The 20,052-nt window shown below is 36.7% G+C and overlaps 1 protein-coding gene across 1 annotated transcript in view; it reads right to left on the reverse strand.

The window, feature by feature from the left end:
- CDC73 (cell division cycle 73) overlaps window positions 1-20,052 on the reverse strand; it is a 112,116-nt gene that overhangs the window by 67,673 nt on the left and 24,391 nt on the right. The window contains exons 8-10 of the mRNA NM_001081507.1: window positions 18,232-18,330; window positions 15,714-15,792; window positions 13,417-13,481 (exon numbers count right to left, since the gene is read on the reverse strand). Of these exons, the coding sequence (NP_001074976.1) occupies window positions 13,417-13,481; window positions 15,714-15,792; window positions 18,232-18,330 (243 nt within the window). The remainder of the gene's footprint in view (window positions 1-13,416; window positions 13,482-15,713; window positions 15,793-18,231; window positions 18,331-20,052) is intronic.

Raw genomic sequence — 20,052 nt, forward strand, 5'->3', positions numbered from 1 at the left:
AAGCTAGTTTCTATTTTCTTCTGTTCTTACAGTGATCAATATTAAAACACTGAAAAATGTGACATTAACATTGTTATTAAAAATTATACAAAAGTTTCTAGATTACTGCCAACAGTGTCTATGTTTCTTTCAAAAATAAGTCTCAGAAGTTTTGGGACCATGTTATTATTAACTACACGGTCATGAGTATTTTAAAGACATCTTATATATTATTAAAAATCTCAAAAAAAAAATCTCTAAGACACCTTGGATAAATGAATAATTATTCTTTAAAGAAATGCAAAGGTAAATTAATGGAATTTAATTGTATAAACACCAAAAGTAGCATCTACTGTGCAATGGATTTTTCAGTAAAGCTCAATAAAATACATAAACTAAAAGAAACAAAAGGCATTATTATAAAAATAACGTACTTTATATGCATTAAAATTTCCTGCCACCTGTTACCATGTTTTTGAAATTATTTTTTCTTGAATCAGATCAGCATCAAATGTTGATTATGCTAACAAATAATAAGGTAAAATCAGATTTTAGTATCTCTCCACCACAAAAGGAGCATTAGTGTAAGGAGATTAATACACACTCCTCTAAATAAGTGTTCAATCTAAGTACTACCCAACTAAAAAAAGGAGAGGAGGGTATTTTCTGTATTATTCAGTATAAAAGTTCACAAAATGTTACATATGTTTAATATAAAAATATTCCTCAATAACTAATTAATTCAGTGCTACAAGCAAACAGCACTGAAAAGAACAATGTGAACAAGGTATACCTATACAGTTGCAAACCTTGAAATGAATGTCAGAGGAAGTTATTATAATACCATTTTTCACATGACAAAACAGATGCCTAATTTGCTGCAACAGCCAACAAATCACAACAGAAAGCTCTCTCTTTTTAGACACAGTCCAGATCTATAATGAGCTCATTAAAAAAAAAAAAAAATCACTTGGGCAAAACTACTATATAAAAAGGATTTGAGAGATGTTTTGAGTATAGAAAAAAAAATATTGTCTAAGTTATGAACTCTTAGAACAGTCTATAAAAATGCAGGGGAGGGGAGGAGCAAGATGGCGGAAGAGTAGGGTCCCCAAATCACCTGTCTCCACCAAATTACCTAGAAAACCTTCAAATTATCCTGAAAATCTATCAATTCGGCCTGAGATTTAAAGAGAGACCAGCTGGAACGCTACAGTGAGAAGAGTTCGCGCTTCTATCAAGGTAGGAAGACGGGGGAAAAAGAAATAAAGAAACAAAAGCCTCCAAGGGGGAGGGGCCCTGCGAGGAGCCGGGCTGAGGCCGGGGCGAGTGTCCCCAGGACAGGAGAGCCCCGTCCAGGAGGAGCAGGAGCTGCACCGACCTTCCCGGGCGGAAAGGGGCTCGCGGGGAGTTGGAGCAGGACCCAGGAGGGCGGGGGGTGCCTTCCGGCTCCCCGGGACAGTAACAGAGCAACTGCGCGCCCAGGAGAGTGCGCCGAGCTCCCTAAGGGCTGCAGCGCGCACCGCGGGACCCGGCGGGACCCGGAGCAGCTCGGGGGGGCTCGGGCGGCAGCTCCGCGGAGGGGGCTGCGCGGCCCTGGGAGCAGCTCGGAGGGGCTCGGGCAGAGGAAGAGGCTCCGTGCGGAGGGGGCTGCGCGGTTCCAGGAGCAGCTTCGGGGGGGCTCGGGCGGCAGCTCCGCGGAGGGGGCTGCGGGACGGGAGCGCGAATCCAACAGCGCAAGCTCCGGAGCACAGGGCGCCGGGACACAGCCCAGGATCCCGCCTCCCCCCGGGACAGGCAGAGGCCCGGAGGGCCCAGGACAGCAAGGAAGCTCCTGCCCCGAGCTGAGCAGATCAGCGGCCCCGCCCCGGAGCCTCCAGGCCCTGCAGACGGAGAGCTCCGGAGTTCCTGCCGGAGGTGAATCCAGGTTTCCAGAGCTGGCCCCGCCACTGGGGCTGTTCCTCCTGCGGCCTCACGGGGTAAACGACCCCCACTGAGCCCTGCACCAGGCAGGGGCACAGCAGCTCCCCCAACTGCTAACACCTGAAAATCAGCACAACAGGCCCCACCCCCAGAACACCAGCTAGACTGACAACTTCCAGGAGAAGCCAAGGGACTTAAAGTATACAGAATCAGAAGATACTCCCCGGTGGTCCTTTTTTTTTTTTTTTTTCTTTTGTTTTGTTTTGCTTTTTGATTTGTTTCCTTCCCCCACCCCCTTTTTTTTCTCCTTTCTTTTTCTTTCTCTTTTTCTTTTTTTTTTCTCTTTCTTTTTCTTCCCTTTTTTTCTTCCCTTTTTTTTCTCTTTCTCTTTTCTTTCCTTCTTTCTCTCCTCTCTTTTTCTCTTTTTCCCAATACAACTTGCTTTTGGCCACTCTGCACTGAGCAAAATGACTAGAAGGAAAACCTCACCTCAAAAGAAAGAATCAGAAACAGTCCTCTCTCCCACAGAGTTACAAAATCTGGATTACAATTCAATGTCAGAAAGCCAATTCAGAAGCACTATTGAATATAGCCAATTCAGAAGCTACTGGTGGCTCTAGAAAAAAGTATAAAGGACTCAAGAGACTTCATGACTGCAGAATTTAGAGCTAATCAGGCAGAAATTAAAAATCAATTGAATGAGATGCAATCCAAACTAGAAGTCCTAACGACGAGGGTTAACGAGGTGGAAGAACGAGTGAGTGACATAGAAGACAAGTTGATAGCAAAGAGGGAAACTGAGGAAAAAAGAGACAAACAATTAAAAGAGCATGAGGATAGATTAAGGGAAATAAACGACAGCCTGAGGAAGAAAAACCTACGTTTAATTGGGGTTCCCGAGGGCGCCGAAAGGGACAGAGGGCCAGAATATGTATTTGAACAAATTCTAGCTGAAAACTTTCCTAATCTGGGAAGGGAAACAGGCATTCAGATCCAGGAAATAGAGAGATCCCCCCCTAAAATCAATAAAAACCGTTCAACACGTCGACATTTAATAGTGAAGCTTGCAAATTCCAAAGATAAAGAGAAGATCCTTAAAGCAGCAAGAGACAAGAAATCCCTGACTTTTATGGGGAGGAGTATTAGGGTAACAGCAGACCTCTCCACAGAGACCTGGCAGGCCAGAAAGGGCTGGCAGGATATATTCAGGGTCCTAAGTGAGAAGAACATGCAACCAAGAATACTTTATCCAGCAAGGCTCTCACTCAAAATGGAAGAAGAGATAAAGAGCTTCCAAGACAGGCAGCAACTAAAAGAATATGTGACCTCCAAACCAGCTTTGCAAGAAATTTTAAGGGGGACTCTTAAAATTCCCCTATAAGAAGAAGTTCAGTGGAACAGTCCACAAAAACAAGGACTGAATAGATATCATGATGACACTAAACTCGTATCTCTCAATAGTAACTCTGAATGTGAACGGGCTTAATGACCCCATCAAAAGGCGCAGGGTTTCAGACTGGATAAAAAAGCAGGACCCATCTATTTGCTGTCTACAAGAGACTCATTTTAGACAGAAGGACACCTACAGCCTGAAAATAAAAGGTTGGAGAACCATTTACCATTCCAATGGTCCTCAAAAGAAAGCAGGGGTAGCCATCCTTATATCAGATAAACTAAAATTTACCCCAAAGACTGTAGTGAGAGATGAAGAGGGACACTATATGATACTTAAAGGATCTATTCAACAAGAGGACTTAACAATCCTCAATATATATGCCCCGAATGTGGGAGCTGCCAAATATATAAATCAATTATTAACCAAAGTGAAGAAATACTTAGATAATAATACACTTATACTTGGTGACTTCAATCTAGCTCTTTCTATACTCGATAGGTCTTCTAAGCACATCTCCAAAGAAACAAGAGCTTTAAATGATACACTGGACCAGATGGATTTCACAGATATCTACAGAACTTTACATCCAAACTCAACTGAATACACATTCTTCTCAAGCGCACATAGAACTTTCTCCAGAATAGACCACATATTGGGTCACAAATCGGGTCTGAACCGATACCAAAAGATTGGGATTGTCCCCTGCATATTCTCAGACCATAATGCCTTGAAATTAGAACTAAATCACAACAAGAAGTTTGGAAGGACCTCAAACACGGGGAGGTTAAGGACCATCCTGCTAAAAGATAAAAGGGTCAACCAGGAAATTAAGGAAGAATTAAAAAGATTCATGGAAACTAATGAGAATGAAGATACAACCGTTCAAAATCTTTGGGATGCAGCAAAAGCAGTCCTAAGGGGGAAATACATCGCAATACAAGCATCCATTCAAAAACTGGAAAGAACTCAAATACAAAAGCTAACCTTACACATAAAGGAGCTAGAGAAAAAACAGCAAATAGATCCTACACCCAAGAGAAGAAGGGAGTTAATAAAGATTCGAGCAGAACTCAATGAAATCGAGACCAGAAGAACTGTGGAACAGATCAACAGAACCAGGAGTTGGTTCTTTGAAAGAATTAATAAGATAGATAAACCATTAGCCAGCCTTATTAAAAAGAAGAGAGAGAAGACTCAAATTAATAAAATCATGAATGAGAAAGGAGAGATCACTACCAACACCAAGGAAATAAAAACGATTTTAAAAACATATTATGAACAGCTATACGCCAATAAATTAGGCAATCTAGAAGAAATGGACGCATTCCTGGAAAGCCACAAACTACCAAAACTGGAACAGGAAGAAATAGAAAACCTGAACAGGCCAATAACCAGGGAGGAAATTGAAGCAGTCATCAAAAACCTCCCAAGACACAAGAGTCCAGGGCCAGATGGCTTCCCAGGGGAATTTTATCAAACGTTTAAAGAAGAAACCATACCTATTCTCCTAAAGCTGTTTGGAAAGATAGAAAGAGATGGAGTACTTCCAAATTCGTTCTATGAGGCCAGCATAACCTTAATTCCAAAACCAGACAAAGACCCCACCAAAAAGGAGAATTACAGACCAATATCCCTGATGAACATGGATGCAAAAATTCTCAACAAGATACTGGCCAATAGGATCCAACAGTACATTAAGAAAATTATTCACCATGACCAAGTAGGATTTATCTCTGGACACAAGGCTGGTTCAACACCCGTAAAACAATCAATGTGATTCATCATATCAGCAAGAGAAAAACCAAGAACCATATGATCCTCTCATTGGATGCAGAGAAAGCATTTGACAAAATACAGCATCCATTCCTGATCAAAGCTCTTCAGAGTGTAGGGATAGAGGGAACATTCCTCAACATCTTAAATGCCATCTATGAAAAGCCCACAGCAAATATCATTCTCAATGGGGAAGCACTGGGAGCCTTTCCCCTAAGATCAGGAACAAGACAGGGATGTCCACTCTCACCACTGCTGTTCAACATAGTACTGGAAGTCCTAGCCTCAGCAATCAGACAACAAAAAGACATTAAAGGCATTCAAATTGGCAAAGAAGAAGTCAAACTCTCCCTCTTCGCTGATGACATGATACTCTACATAGAAAACCCAAAAGTCTCCACCCCAAGACTGCTAGAACTCATACAGCAATTCGGTAGCGTGGCAGGATACAAAATCAATGCCCAGAAGTCAGTGGCATTTCTATACACTAACAATGAGACTGAAGAAAGAGAAATTAAGGAGTCAATCCCATTTACAATTGCACCCAAAAGCATAAGATACCTAGGAATAAACCTAACCAAAGATGTAAAGGATCTATACCCTCAAAACTATAGAACACTTCTAAAAGAAATTGAGGAAGACACAAAGAGATGGAAAAATATTCCATGCTCATGGATTGGCAGAATTAATATTGTGAAAATGTCAATGTTACCCAGGGCAATATACACGTTTAATGCAATCCCTATCAAAATACCATGGACTTTCTTCAGAGAGTTGGAACAAATTATTTTAAGATTTGTGTGGAATCAGAAAAGACCCCGAATAGCCAGGGGAATTTTAAAAAAGAAAACCATATCTGGGGGCATCACAATGCCAGATTTCAGGTTGTACTACAAAGCTGTGGTCATCAAGACAGTGTGGTACTGGCACAAAAACAGACACATAGATCAGTGGAACAGAATAGAGAATCCAGAAGTGGACCCTGAACTTTATGGGCAACTAATATTCGATAAAGGAGGAAAGACTATCCATTGGAAGAAAGACAGTGTCTTCAATAAATGGTGCTGGGAAAATTGGACATCCACATGCAGAAGAATGAAACTAGACCACTCTCTTTCACCATACACAAAGATAAACTCAAAATGGATGAAAGATCTAAATGTGAGACAAGATTCCATCAAAATCCTAGAGAAGAACACAGGCAACACCCTTTTTGAACTCGGCCATAGTAACTTCTTGCAAGATACATCCACGAAGGCAAAAGACACAAAAGCAAAAATGAACTATTGGGACTTCATCAAGATAAGAAGCTTTTGCACAGCAAAGGATACAGTCAACAAAACTCAAAGACAACCTACAGAATGGGAGAAGATATTTGCAAATGACATATCAGATAAAGGGCTAGTTTCCAAGATCTATAAAGAACTTCTTAAACTCAACACCAAAGAAACAAACAATCCAATCATGAAATGGGCAAAAGACATGAACAGAAATCTCACAGAGGAAGACACAGACATGGCCAACATGCATATGAGAAAATGCTCTGCATCACTTGCCATCAGGGAAATACAAATCAAAACCACAATGAGATACCACCTCACACCAGTGAGAATGGGGAAAATTAACAAGGCAGGAAACAACAAATGTTGGAGAGGATGCGGAGAAAAGGGAACCCTCATACACCGTTGGTGGGAATGTGAACTGGTGCAGCCACTCTGGAAAAATGGGTGGAGGTTCCTCAAACAGTTAAAAATATACCTGCCCTACGACCCAGCAATTGCACTGTTGGGGATTTACCCCAAAGATACAAATGCAATGAAACGCCGGGACACCTGCACCCCGATGTTTATAGCAGCAATGGCCACGATAGCCAAACTGTGGAAGGAGCCTCGGTGTCCAACGAAAGATGAATGGATAAAGAAGATGTGGTTTATGTATACAATGGAATATTACTCAGCTATTAGAAATGACAAATACCCACCATTTGCTTCAACGTGGATGGAACTGGAGGGTATTATGCTGAGTGAAGTAAGTCAGTCGGAGAAGGACAAACATTAGATGTTCTCATTCTTTTGGGGAATATAAATAATAGTGAAAGGTAATATAAGGGAAGGGAGAAGAAATGTGTGGGAAATATCAGAAAGGGAGACAGAACGTAAAGACTGCTAACTCTGGGAAACGAACTAGGGGTGGTAGAAGGGAAGGAGGGCGGGGGGTGGGAGTGAATGGGTGACGGGCACTGGGGGTTATTCTGTATGTTAGTAAATTGAACACCAATAAAAAATAAATTAAAAAAAAAAGAACAGTCTATAAAAATGCAAATATTAGAAATAAACTATACAAAATATTAATATGTTAACACTTAAGTATTACTTCATTTAACAGGTAGTTAACATATAAAATTAACTTTCAAGACACAGAACAAGTTACTGACAGAAACCAAATGATGTTTTGTTTTGTTTAGGGGCTAGAACTTTATATTGCTCAGGCTGACAGAGGAAACACCCTGTTCCCTGAAATATCAAGATAGTCAACAAGTTTTGAAAATTATTTCAAGTGCAATATAATATTCAAGCAGAATATGCCAATCTAAATATAGATGCAGACAATTATAGAATTATAAAAGTAACAGTCTTATTTATAATTCTATGACCACATATTAAAATCCCAATGCTGGGCAGTCAGCAGTTTAGCGCCGCCTTCGGCCCAGATGTGATCCTGGAGACCCAGGATCGAGTCCCACGTCAGGCTCCTTGCGGGGAGCCTGCTTCTCCCTCTGCCTGTGTCTCTGCCTCTCTCTCTCTGTGTCTTCCATGAATAAACAAATAAAATCTTTAAAAAAAATAAAATAAAATCCCAATGCTCTTTAATTTTTTAAGATTTTTAACTAAAGTATAGTTCACATATACTGAAGTAGTTTCAATAGAAAAAACAGTGATTCAATAATTATATATATTATGAAATGTTCATCATGAAAAAAGTATTACAATACTGACTATATTCCCTATGCTGTACTTTTCATCCCTGTGACTTATTTTATAACCGGAAGTTTGTATCTCTTAATCCACTTCACCCATTTTACCCATCCCCCCACATACTTTTTTGATTGAATTAAACAATTTAAATCTAAATAAACGTCATTTCTTTAAAAAAAAAAATTTAAGTAAACTCTACACCAAAAATGTGGAGCTTGAACTCATGACCCTGAGATCAAGAGTTGCATGCTCCATCACATGAATAAAGAGGCGTCCCTCATTTCTTTTCATATATGAGCCCTAACAGGTAGATTAGAAATGCCTAACCTACCTAAGTTATCCCTCACTATATAACTTGTTTGTAGGAATTTTCTCTCACAGAACAAAGAACACAAAGATAAATATACACAGCCACAGTAAAAATGTACCAATTACTAGAGAGGAAAAGAGTTATCATCATATTTAAATAAGCTAGTCTTTGTAACTTTGAATAAACATGTTATCATTAAATGTAATATTAAATACATCAGTGAAAGTTGTCTACATTGATGCCTAAATCAAAGTAAGATTATATTCAAAATTATAAACTCATAATAAAAGTAACCATCATTTATTTACTGAGTCCTCTGTGCTAAGCATTTTTACATAGTGTCTCTTTTAGTCCTCAAAAAGATTATGACATAAGTTCTACTATCTTTATTACAAAATAAAAACAACACCACTTAAAAGAAAGGTTAAATAATCTCACCATCATTAGTGGCATAATGTGGAAGAATTGTGATTCAAAGCCAGGACTGACTTCAAATCCTTAAATATATAGTGCTTTCAACTGATTACCCTTCTCTTTAACAAGATAACACTGCCTTTATTTAGATCAAGAATTTCAAACTGAAAGGCCAGTAGGGTCTAAGAAGGTAGTACTGTTGACCCTTGAACACAGGTCTGAGCTGCACAAATGCACTTCTGTGTGGATTTTTTTAATGGTACAGTATCATAATGTATTTCTGTTCCTTATTTTTAAACATTTTCTTTTCTCTAGCTTACTTTATTGTAAGATACAGTATATAATACATCTAACATACAAATATGTGTTAGAGTTATCTAAGGCTTCCAGTCAACTGTAGGCTTTTAGTAGTTAAGTTTGGGCAAGTCAAAAGTTATACGCAGATTTTCAACTGAATGCAGTGGGTGGAGGGTGTCAGTACCCGTACCCGCAGTGTTGTTTAGGGGCCAACTGTATAAATAAGTGAAGAAGACTAGATTAAAGATAACACAGCAATGAGGCCTTTGGGCAACCTAAAGAAAATACCCCATCTAAAGGTAGTCATTATTTGGATCAGTGTGGCTCTTATTACATAGACTATAGACCCAGTACATAGTTATGCCAGATAGCTTTTCAAAAGAAGCTGAAAATCCAAACTGCATTTGTGACATACTTTTATTTTTTAATCTTAGTGCATAAAATAAAATTTTAAATGACACTGAATGCCTCATAAAACATAAGTAGAACCACATTTAGATTGGCACAATGAATGATCCCAGAAGTATGCTAAGAGAGGCATATGATGTTAGTGTACCAGCAGGCACTATAAACAGGATGCATTTAACCCTGGGAAGAAATTTTCCCATACGCACCCTTAAAATCTACACAACAACATTTACATAAGCACTTAAAAAAATATTTGCTGAAGGAAAAGAAGGAAGGAAAGAAGAGCATTCAGTAAGAAAGTCTTCATCAACAGTCTCTGTCATCCGGTGGCCTAGACTCTAGACACAACTCTAGAGCATTACTGCTACCACAGCACTCCCGTAACACTCCAAGCAAAGATGAACAGTTAATTAACAATCAAATGAGAATGAAGGAACTTTATAAAACAGGGGATCTGAAAGGTTACTAATATATGCATTCCTGACTTAAGAATACAACTTTATACTGAGAGACTAAGATTCTGGATTTTTGTAAATAGTGGAAGTTGATGTGATTACACCTTGAATGTATATACTGAATGCCCACCCAAGTGCACTTACTATCAGGAAAACAGTTCCAAAAAAAAAAGGCTTATTATGAAAATTACAATGTCTTCTGGAGTCAACTCAAATAAGCTTTTGATCTGCACAGAGTGTAAAATGTTTCCTCAAAAATGAAGACAGCAAGGTAATTGAGAATCAGTGATAATAGTAAGAACAAAGAAAAGAATAAATAGGGGTTAAAGTATATGACCCTCCTACCTGAACATTAATAAGCTAGACTGGGAGGTTAAAATGAATTAGTTCTCAATTCAATTACCGAATCTTCACAAACAAGAAGAGTGAACTGTGATCATATCTTTTTATTCCTTCTCCAGTGGAACCACAGATAAGTTTTTTGCCAACAAAGAATAGTCTTCATCATCTCCTCTTATTTTCTATATAATGAAAAGCACTGTCAAGTGGCACTTTCTTAGTTTACGATGGCACCTTTCACAGAAGGAATCCATGCAAATACATTCTAGTATCCCCAAACGAAATGGTTTCTACTCCCAACCCGTAACTGCTAGGATAGTTTCACTTAAACTGATTCTACACAATTATAGTTCTTTCCCATGTTCTCAAAAGGAGGAAAGAAAGGAGTAAACACTAGGGGGCAAACAAGCCTGGGAAGTGCATACTCTTGTCTTCCAATTTAGACATTCAGATATTAAAAATAAATTCCTATACCACAAAATTTCTTAAACATTATACAACCCAACTAACACATTTTGGTGAAAGTTACGAACTCAGAAAAGCCCTTTAGTAACTCCAACATCCATGTCTTATGCCACTATATTTCTTGGCCTAATTCAAAAGTTAACCAGACTCAAGTATACAAACTTGTAACTTTAAAGATACCTGGGCTTCTATTCTTATCATGAATTTCTATAAATTATTGTCTTCATAAAATATCGACAAATATTATTTAATACCTTGCCAGAGCCTTTTTTATAAATTTCAATAACTTGTGATTCTTATGAAATACCATCAAAACACATACTCCTTTCTAACAAATGAAGACAAAAAAATCAATTACATAAAAATTTTCTAGCCATCTGCACATATTGATTTAGTCTGATATCTAACAAGACTCTGGTGTCTTGAACTTAAAAGATATATAAACCAATCCTATTACAGGCTGGTACTAATTTTAGTAATTATGTAGATCAACCAAACATGTCAAACCCCTGAAAAACAGTGGTAGCTAAAATGAGCTCATATGTAAACTAGAAAGGAAGTCAGATCTGTGCAACAAAGCCTTTAACATATAAAAGCCTAGTGTGCGTCTGAGTGGATATCACAAGAGAAATTTTCTTCATTGGAGAGTAAGACAGAAAGAAAGTTGGTGAAACTCATAGACTCATAAATATTAGGTAATAATTCTAAACGAAAAAAAGGCAAAGAAAAACACTGCACTGGAAGCATAAGCTTGAGATTCAAGTAAAAATAAACAATTATCAGAGCAACTTCAAAGCTTTCAAGTTCAAAACTCTGCATGTATTCTCTAACAACTGCTAAAATGAATCAGGTCACAAACAGTACAGATATTCAAAAAAGATATTAAAATATGGAAAGAACCAACAATTAACCCATTTTTAGTCTTTCTGCTCCATTTCTACACAATGTCTTTATGTGATTATTTCTGTAAAAACAAACACCATAAATTTGTTTAAATTCGCCTTTAAGTATATTTAGAAGCAAAATCTAAGGAGGAAGCAGAGCCGTATCATTCTCTTACAGTTTAACTAAGAAGCTGTCCTTGGATTTTAAAAAAGCATCACTATAAAAACTATCACTGATTTTACTATTTGCATAGAAGCTCAGTAATGAAACCCATTTCACTGCATTTCAGATGAGACAAAAGTTAAAAGAACAATGACCACAAAGACAAAAAAAAACTTACCCTGATGGTTACACCTAAAGATAACAACAATAAGATAAAGATAAAGATAACAACAAAGATAGCAGTTTCAAAATAATTCACTTAGGGAATGGCCAGGAGGCAAGTTCTATTCCCAAGAAAATGTCAGTAAATGAATCTTTTAAAAATTAAAGTTAAATCTTATAGCCATGAGCTACATTTTGAAGTCAGGAAGAACTGGGCAGATCTCATAAGATGAGTGTATCTACTCTTTTACCACCCTCCCCTCATTCACTATGCTATGGAGACATATGCCTTCATACTGTTACTCCACTGGGACTCAATCTTGCCCCTTGAGCAGTCTTTCATAGAATGCTTTTCTACAAGGTGTGTGCTCAACAGTCACCTGCTCAGAGATGCCTCTCTGACTACTCTCTCTACAAAAAGCCCTGTTTGTCTTATTCATAGCTATAGTCCCAGTGACTAGAACAGGGGCTGACACAAATGCTCAATAAGTACTTGTTATGTGAATTGATGATACAATTCAATCATACAAAAACAAATCTGATGACAACTTAAAAACAAGTGCATTAGCAAAATATCTAATAATTCCAATTTGAAGTCCAGGAAAAGAAAAAAAAGATCAACTTTTAATATCAGATTCTCCATATTTATTTGCTATCTGCTCTGGAAAGCATGACAAGATATATCTTAATTCTGAGAAATCACAGCAAATATATGATGATTCCATGTCATACTGAGTCCTCAAAGATCTGATGATTTATAAACAAAGACAAAGTAAGTTTGGTATTAGCTTTAATATAGGTACTCTAATACATATACGTAGTATTTTAAAGTACACTAATAATCTGTAATATAAATACTCAAAACAAGGTTAACAGAATTCCTTCCCTACATCACCAAGTCCTATCTATTACTGACAAAACAAAAATTAAGTGTTAAATACAGCCTCGTCAGAACATCCAGAAATTACCACTTTTAGGGCGTTAAAAAAAAATACAAAGTAAGTCTGCTAAAAGTGAGATAAAGGTTTAAAATTGTGGACATCTAAGTAGTTGATTCTGGCAAGCATGCACTTTGTTAAGTATCACATCAACCATTACAACCTGTTTGTTTTTTAAAGAGCATAAGGCATTACATTTTAAAGAACATAAAATACTGTGGAAAACAATTCTCCCCATTTGGACCTCTGTAACTCCTCACTGGCATTAAATACCCTACCCAGGTAACAACCATCCTACTTGGAAGTTAATCAAAACAGCTTTTATTTACACACACTCAACACAGGTAAGCCAAAAAAAAAAAAAAAAAAGGATATCCACAAATCAAATAATCACCGTACAGATCTATCAGCACAATTAGTCCTTAAAGATAAACATTTGAAAGAGAAAATAATGGAGAATAAAAATTTTCTTCAACATCTGCTACTCACATAAAATGTCTGGAACAAAAGAATCTCTGTAGTCGAAGTGACTTACCGTTACAGATTTCAGTGTCATACCATGGTAGGTGCCCATAGTGTCGATTTTGAAACCTTCCGTTTCTACAAAGAAAGGGGATCTGATATTAGATTTTATGTATTTTGCAATCAATGGTAAACCTAAAGTAATAATCTGTGTTATAATCTGACAGTTTAGTAGTATAAAAAAACAATCAAATATGCTATACATATAACGTTAAATGACATACCTATGAAGATAAAAATTTTAAAAGGGATACTAGTCCCAAAATATATTCAGTATATGCCAGGAAGGCCTTTGTGTAGAAGTTGATTAATACTAGTTCTACAGGGATGCCTGGGTGACTCAGGGGTTGAGTGTCTGCCTTCGGCTCAGGGTGTGACCCCAGAGTCCCGGGATTGAGTCCCACATCAGGCTCCCTGCACGGAGCCTGCTTCTCCCTCTGCCTATGTCTCTACCTCTCTCTCTCTCTCTCTCTGTCTGTCTTCTCTGTGTCTCTCATGAATAAATAAATAAAATCTTTTAAAAAAATACTAATTCTACAATTGTGTTCAAAAGTTTTAATATTTTGGGAATAAACACTTTATAACCTCTCTCAATTATTTACTTTTAATGCTCAATTACAGTAGCACTAAAAGCTTCCAGTGTTATGAGAAGGCCTTAAAATATGTTTCAAAATTACAATCATAGGCATAAGTTACATAATTTGTAGAAAAGCAATGCTGTAAATAATGATAAAGGTTCCAGAACAGTCTCAAAATGCCTTTCTGTAAAGGGACTTACATTAAGTAGTTTTCACATTGCAAGCTCTATGTCTCTATCACAACTACTGAATTTTGCAGGTACATTGCAAAAGATAAACAAAATATGTAAACAACTGGGCATGGCCTGATTTGGCCCACAGAGGATCAGATTTGGTCCATGGGCTGTAATATACCAACCCTACTTAACAAAATTCATTCCACAGGAAAAACACTGCAGTGAATAAAAGAATGAACCACTATATTTCTACAGCATGTATTCACAGTACATGCCGTTAAGCAGTAAATGAAGTCAGCACACAAAATTCACTGTATAGAAGCAATATATCCTTTAATAATATTTAAATGGAGATTTCAGATTATGCAGGAAGAAAACAGAAAAGGTAAAGTTCCAGTTGCTTCTACCTCATTTTTCTCACAAATCAAGATAAATGAAGATCCCAAGAGAAATTACAATTAGTGCCACTTCACTAACTACCACACTACCATGGAAATGGTTCACTATTGCATTAGGCAATACACCAAGTAGGCTATTGCAAAATAAGCCCTCATAGTTAACTAAAATCTATGCTTCCCAAGTTCTCAATGTATACATTAACAATTACAGAAACATGATTTGATATACAGAATCTCCAGTCTAAACTTCTGAGCAGAATATCAATAACAAAATATTTATAGATAGCTTATTATATACCAGTCACTATTCTAGACACATACTAGTTTTGTTTTTTAAAGATTTTATTTACTTATTCATGAGAGACAGAGAGAGTGAGGCAGAGACATAGGCAGAGGGAGAAGCAGGCTCCCCTCAGGGAGCCCGATGTGGGACTCCATCTCTGAACTCCAGGATCATGCCCTGAGCCATCTAGGTATCCCTAGACACTTACTGGCTTAATCCTCACAAGGAAGCTTAAAAGATAGATACTATTACTATTACTAGTATTGCAATATAACACAAGAGGAAATTCAAACAGAATGCAGTAGAAGTAATTTACTAAAATTCACACAAGTAACTGTGACATAGGCAATCTGGATACAGAACCCATGCAGTTAACCAGGGGCTGGCAATAAGGGGACAGGGGCGGGGAGGGAGTGTGCTCTCATATTCGCACATGGTGGGGAAGAGAGGAAGAGGAAGAGAGAATTCCAAGTAGATCCGCACCCACTGAGAGCCCAACGTGGGGCTCAATCTCACAACTCTGAGATCATGTATGCCCTAAGCCGAAATCAAGAATCAGACACTGAACTGAATGAGCCTTCCCAGGCATCCACAGGGGATGGCAAACTTATTCTGTGAAAGTCCAGATAATATTTTAAGGCTCTACAGGCTGCACGATCTCTGTCACAATTCAACACTGCTGTCACAGCACCAAGAACCATAGATAATACACAAATGAATGCCACTGTGTTCTAGCAAAAGTTTATTTATAATATGTAATGGGCCAGATTTGGCTTGCAGATGTTTGCCAACACCTGCTCATAAATATTAGGTCCCATTACCTCTCACATTCAGCAGCACTATAGTAAGGGGAATATAAAAATTAAGTAACCTGCCTTCTTTTCCTTTGAATCTCTCCTGGTCATATCTGTTGTAGGCAGCTGGGATAGGCTGTTTGGTACGCAACGTGGGATCCTGTAGAAAAATTAATTATGAGCTAAATGTTAATATTTTAAATTGTTATATAAAACTCAGAATAAAAATCAATATAAGTGTAATATTTTCTAAGCTTTTTTCTTACAATAGCCAGTAAGACATAGTGGGGAGTCATTTGATACTTATTTTCAAGACATTGTTTACTGGTAGAAAATTACCATTGCTATCAAGGAAAAAGGCAAAGGACTCCAAGGTAAACTTGTATCATGGCAAAATGCAAGGCTCTTACAAACTGCAGAAATAAAATAGGTGTGCTTAATAATTTTATTATTATTTAAATGTCTTCATGAAATAGTAAACCCCAATTATGAACTGTTTTTAACAAAAAAAACCCTAATTCAAGGCTTACTGAATTGACATTTTAGAGCCTTTTAACTAAATTATTCTCCAAATTGTTATTAATCCTTAAATAAATATAACAAACTCACTATAAATGTACGAGATAAGACTAAAGTTAATAAAGGTGTTATTTGTTAAAATACTTAGAGTAAGTTGTCAATCCATAGATATAAACTTAATTCACAAATGCTTTATCTAAAATTCAGTCTATAGTAATCTAAAACAGCATATTTAAAGAATATTCCCAAAATTGCTTGGGAAATTCACAGTATTAAAAAAGATTAAAATACTTTTCATTGTGTTATAACAGCATGCTACCATTAAGTATTAACCCAGATAAAAGACAGTTAATTCAAGACTGTCACTAGGTATACACTTCTATAGTTAAATGCCAAAATTAAAATTTTTATGTATATTAATGATTATGAAAATACAGAGAAAACTCAATCACAAGGACAGTGGTTTAACTGTTTAGGGTCATACGTAAGTTTCCTACCAATTGCTATTCAAAACATCAACCAATTCATCATTATAAGCACTCTGTGTTTTACCATCACAGCATTTGTTTCACTACATTTTTTATTTTTTACTCATCTCTATGTCCTACTAGACCTTAAGCTTACAGAGGGCAGGTATCGCTTGCATTTTTGTCAGCACACTGCCTGAAAATCATAGGCACTTAAGTACTTGCTGGAAAGTCAACTCAAGTATTAATCTGAATACCAATAAAAGTCCATTACCTCTAAAAAATTAAATACTACTAGATCTTACAAAGACTGAATTAGTGCTCTTTCAAATTTTAATATACTTACAGAAAATTTTATGTAACATAAAAAAAATTTTATTTGCATTTTTTTCCTTTGTAGAATCATGAAACTAGCTAGGATTTTCAACAAAACTGGAGGACATGCTTGAATTTAAACATAGGGCATATGCCATACATGAAATTTACTTTGAAGGGGTCCTAAGTGGCAAATCAATGAGTGAGGCAGTCAACTCTCCAAATGGCTTAATCTAAGGAACGACAAAAGAACCAAATGATCTGTGACCAGGAGAAACACAATACATACACCAGGAAGTCACAGATACCAATGACTTCAAAAAAAGCCCCAAAGTGGACTGTAATAGGGATTTATATCTCTAACAATGGTAATGATTCTCCCAAGCAACAATAAATAGGCCTGTTACTTTACAACTATCCAGAGGGCTTTTCCTAATTTACTCCTTTCAGATTCTAACCCAAGTATGTCTCCAGTAAGAATTATTGCTGAAGTAACTTTTTGTTTTGGCTGCTTGAGGTTTTTAAAATTATTGATGTTGGTTTGTCTTTTGACCCGCTTCATCTATTTCTCACACTTCCTACCCACTCCCACCCCTAGCAACCACCAATCAATCAGTCCTCTGTAACTGTAAGATTATTTTGTTTTTAGATTCCACATATAAATGGCATCACAAGGTATGTCTTTCTCTAACTTACCTCACTTAGCATAATGCCCTCAAGGTCCATCTATGTTGTCACAAAAGTCATGATTACATTCTATTTTTATGGCTGAACATTTGTGTGTATATACCACAGTTTCTTTATCCATTCATTGCTCAATGGAAACTTGTTTCCATATCTTGGCTACTGTAAATAATGCTGCAATGAACATGAAGGTGCATATATCTTTTCAAGTTAGTGTTTGCATTTTCTTCAAATAAATACCCAGAAGCAGAATTGCTGGTTCATGCAGCAGTTCTATTTTTAATTTTTTGAGGAACTTACAGGGTGTTTTTCCTAGTGGCTATGCCAATTTACAGTCCCACCAAGAGTGCACAAGGGTTCCTTTTGTTCCACATTCCTGCCAACACTTACTTTCTGTCTTTGATAACAGCCATTCTAACTTGTGTGCGGTGAGATCTCATGGAATCAATTTTAATGGTGTGGAAAATTCTCACATAGTTCAAGAATACTGAAGCAGCAGCAAAAGGTTTAAAAGCTACCAATCTGAAAACTTTAAGATGTTTTCAAAATTACAATACTGAAAAATAAGAGTCATTTTCATTAAAATTAATATACAAGCAGTGAAACATTCTTACCACAGGTGCTGCATTTGGTGCTGGTCGCTGTTCAGGTGCACGCCCTTCTTCTCTAGCTTTTACAGACTGAAGAATTGCAAAAATATTCTTGGAAAAATTCTAAAATATAAACGGATTTTAATTAGCCCACTTAAAATTAAATATTCAAGGCAATTAGGTTTACTTACTAAACCATTTCAGACTGTTTTCTTCCTATAACTTCTTCCCTACTACATCATTGAGGTGTTTTTTTTTTTTACTATACACCAAAATAAAAATCGAACTACTACTAAAAACTTGATCTCTAAAGTAAATATTATAAACACACTATTATTCATTTTACTTAAACTGTTTAATTGGCTATAAATATATTCATATTCTGATCTATTCAAATGCAGAATGGGAATTAAGTCTGATATAAAAATTAAATAGAGTTGTTGTCAAGAGAGGCTTAATTCTTAAAGAAATCAATTACTATATCTTCTAGGTATAATAAACTCCAGTGCTAATCTCAGACTGCTAAAATTTATGAGAGATGTGCAAAGCTTTGAAATACTTCTTGTTAGGAGTCAATGTACACTTTTAAAAGATTTTGAAATTGTGAAGTATTTTTAAAAACTTGATTCATGCCAAGATACCAGCAGTTAACCAAACACTGCTTCTGCACCAGCAGTGCAAAAGTCAACACAGTAAAAAATAATTCTTTTTAAATAAACATCAACACAGTGACAAATGCAAAGTCACTTTTCTTTTTTTTAATAAAGACTTTATTTCTTTATTCATGAGAGACACAGAGAGAGAGGCAGAGACATAGGCAGAGGGAGAAGCAGGCTCATGAAGGGAGCCTGATGCAGGACTCAATCCTGGGACTCTGGGATCCCAACCTGAGCCAAAGGCAGAAGCTCAACCACTGAGCCACCCAGGTGCCCACCAAGAGGTTTTTTAGTGTTCAGAGGGTGAAAATGGTATACAGAAAGACTATCAAAATAGTTGCTTCTGATTTTTAAAAATGTTAATGCTCAAAGAAGCAAACCTAGCTACCAAACAATTTTTAAACTATTAGTCTATTCCTTAAATTGTAACGTGATGGCAACAACACTAAATTAAATTAGAGCACTAAGTTTTGAAATGATGGTAAAACCCTGCCACCTAGAGCTCAAAGAAAATTGTTCATTGCAGTTTTTGGAAAATTTAATGTTTGGTCTAAAAGTAAGATGGAGCACAGCACCTATGTTTTATTATTCCTTCACTATAACATTCAATTTTTTTGGCTATTATCATGAACATTAGTAGAACATAGGCAGGTTGCAATATTCAACTATTACCCATATTATACAGTGAAAATGAGTATCAACATATTACTGTAAATAAGAAACCTGAAATTTATTTATATTCTCAGATTTCCCTATTATTCTAAGCTCTGGGGAATGATTCCTAATCTCGACTTTATAAAATATGTCAAAGTACAAAAGGACGAAAATTCTTTCCTTCATACACTCTTTTAGAGTAACCTAATTCCTACTAATGCAGCATAGTAAATTTACCTTGACTTGCCAAATGACCAACATCAAATTTTGCTTTCATTGGTAACCTCACACACTTCTACAAACTCTTTTACGAAAACATATTGACAAATGTGCATCAATGGAGAATTAACATTTAAGAGAAAATTGGGAGGTGAGGGAGAGAAAGATGAAAATATGTCAATCAAACAATCAAAGCAATCTTTTTGGAGATGCATTAAGATACCAAACATCCAGTATCTTTCAATTTCTGTCCTTAAAAATTTAAAGTATACATCTCCTTTAACCAGAAATTTGCTTCTAGGAGTTAATCTTCTTT

Source organism: Canis lupus, chromosome 38 (genome assembly GCF_011100685.1).
Source record: "Canis lupus familiaris isolate Mischka breed German Shepherd chromosome 38, alternate assembly UU_Cfam_GSD_1.0, whole genome shotgun sequence".
Lineage (NCBI taxonomy): Eukaryota > Metazoa > Chordata > Mammalia > Carnivora > Canidae > Canis > Canis lupus.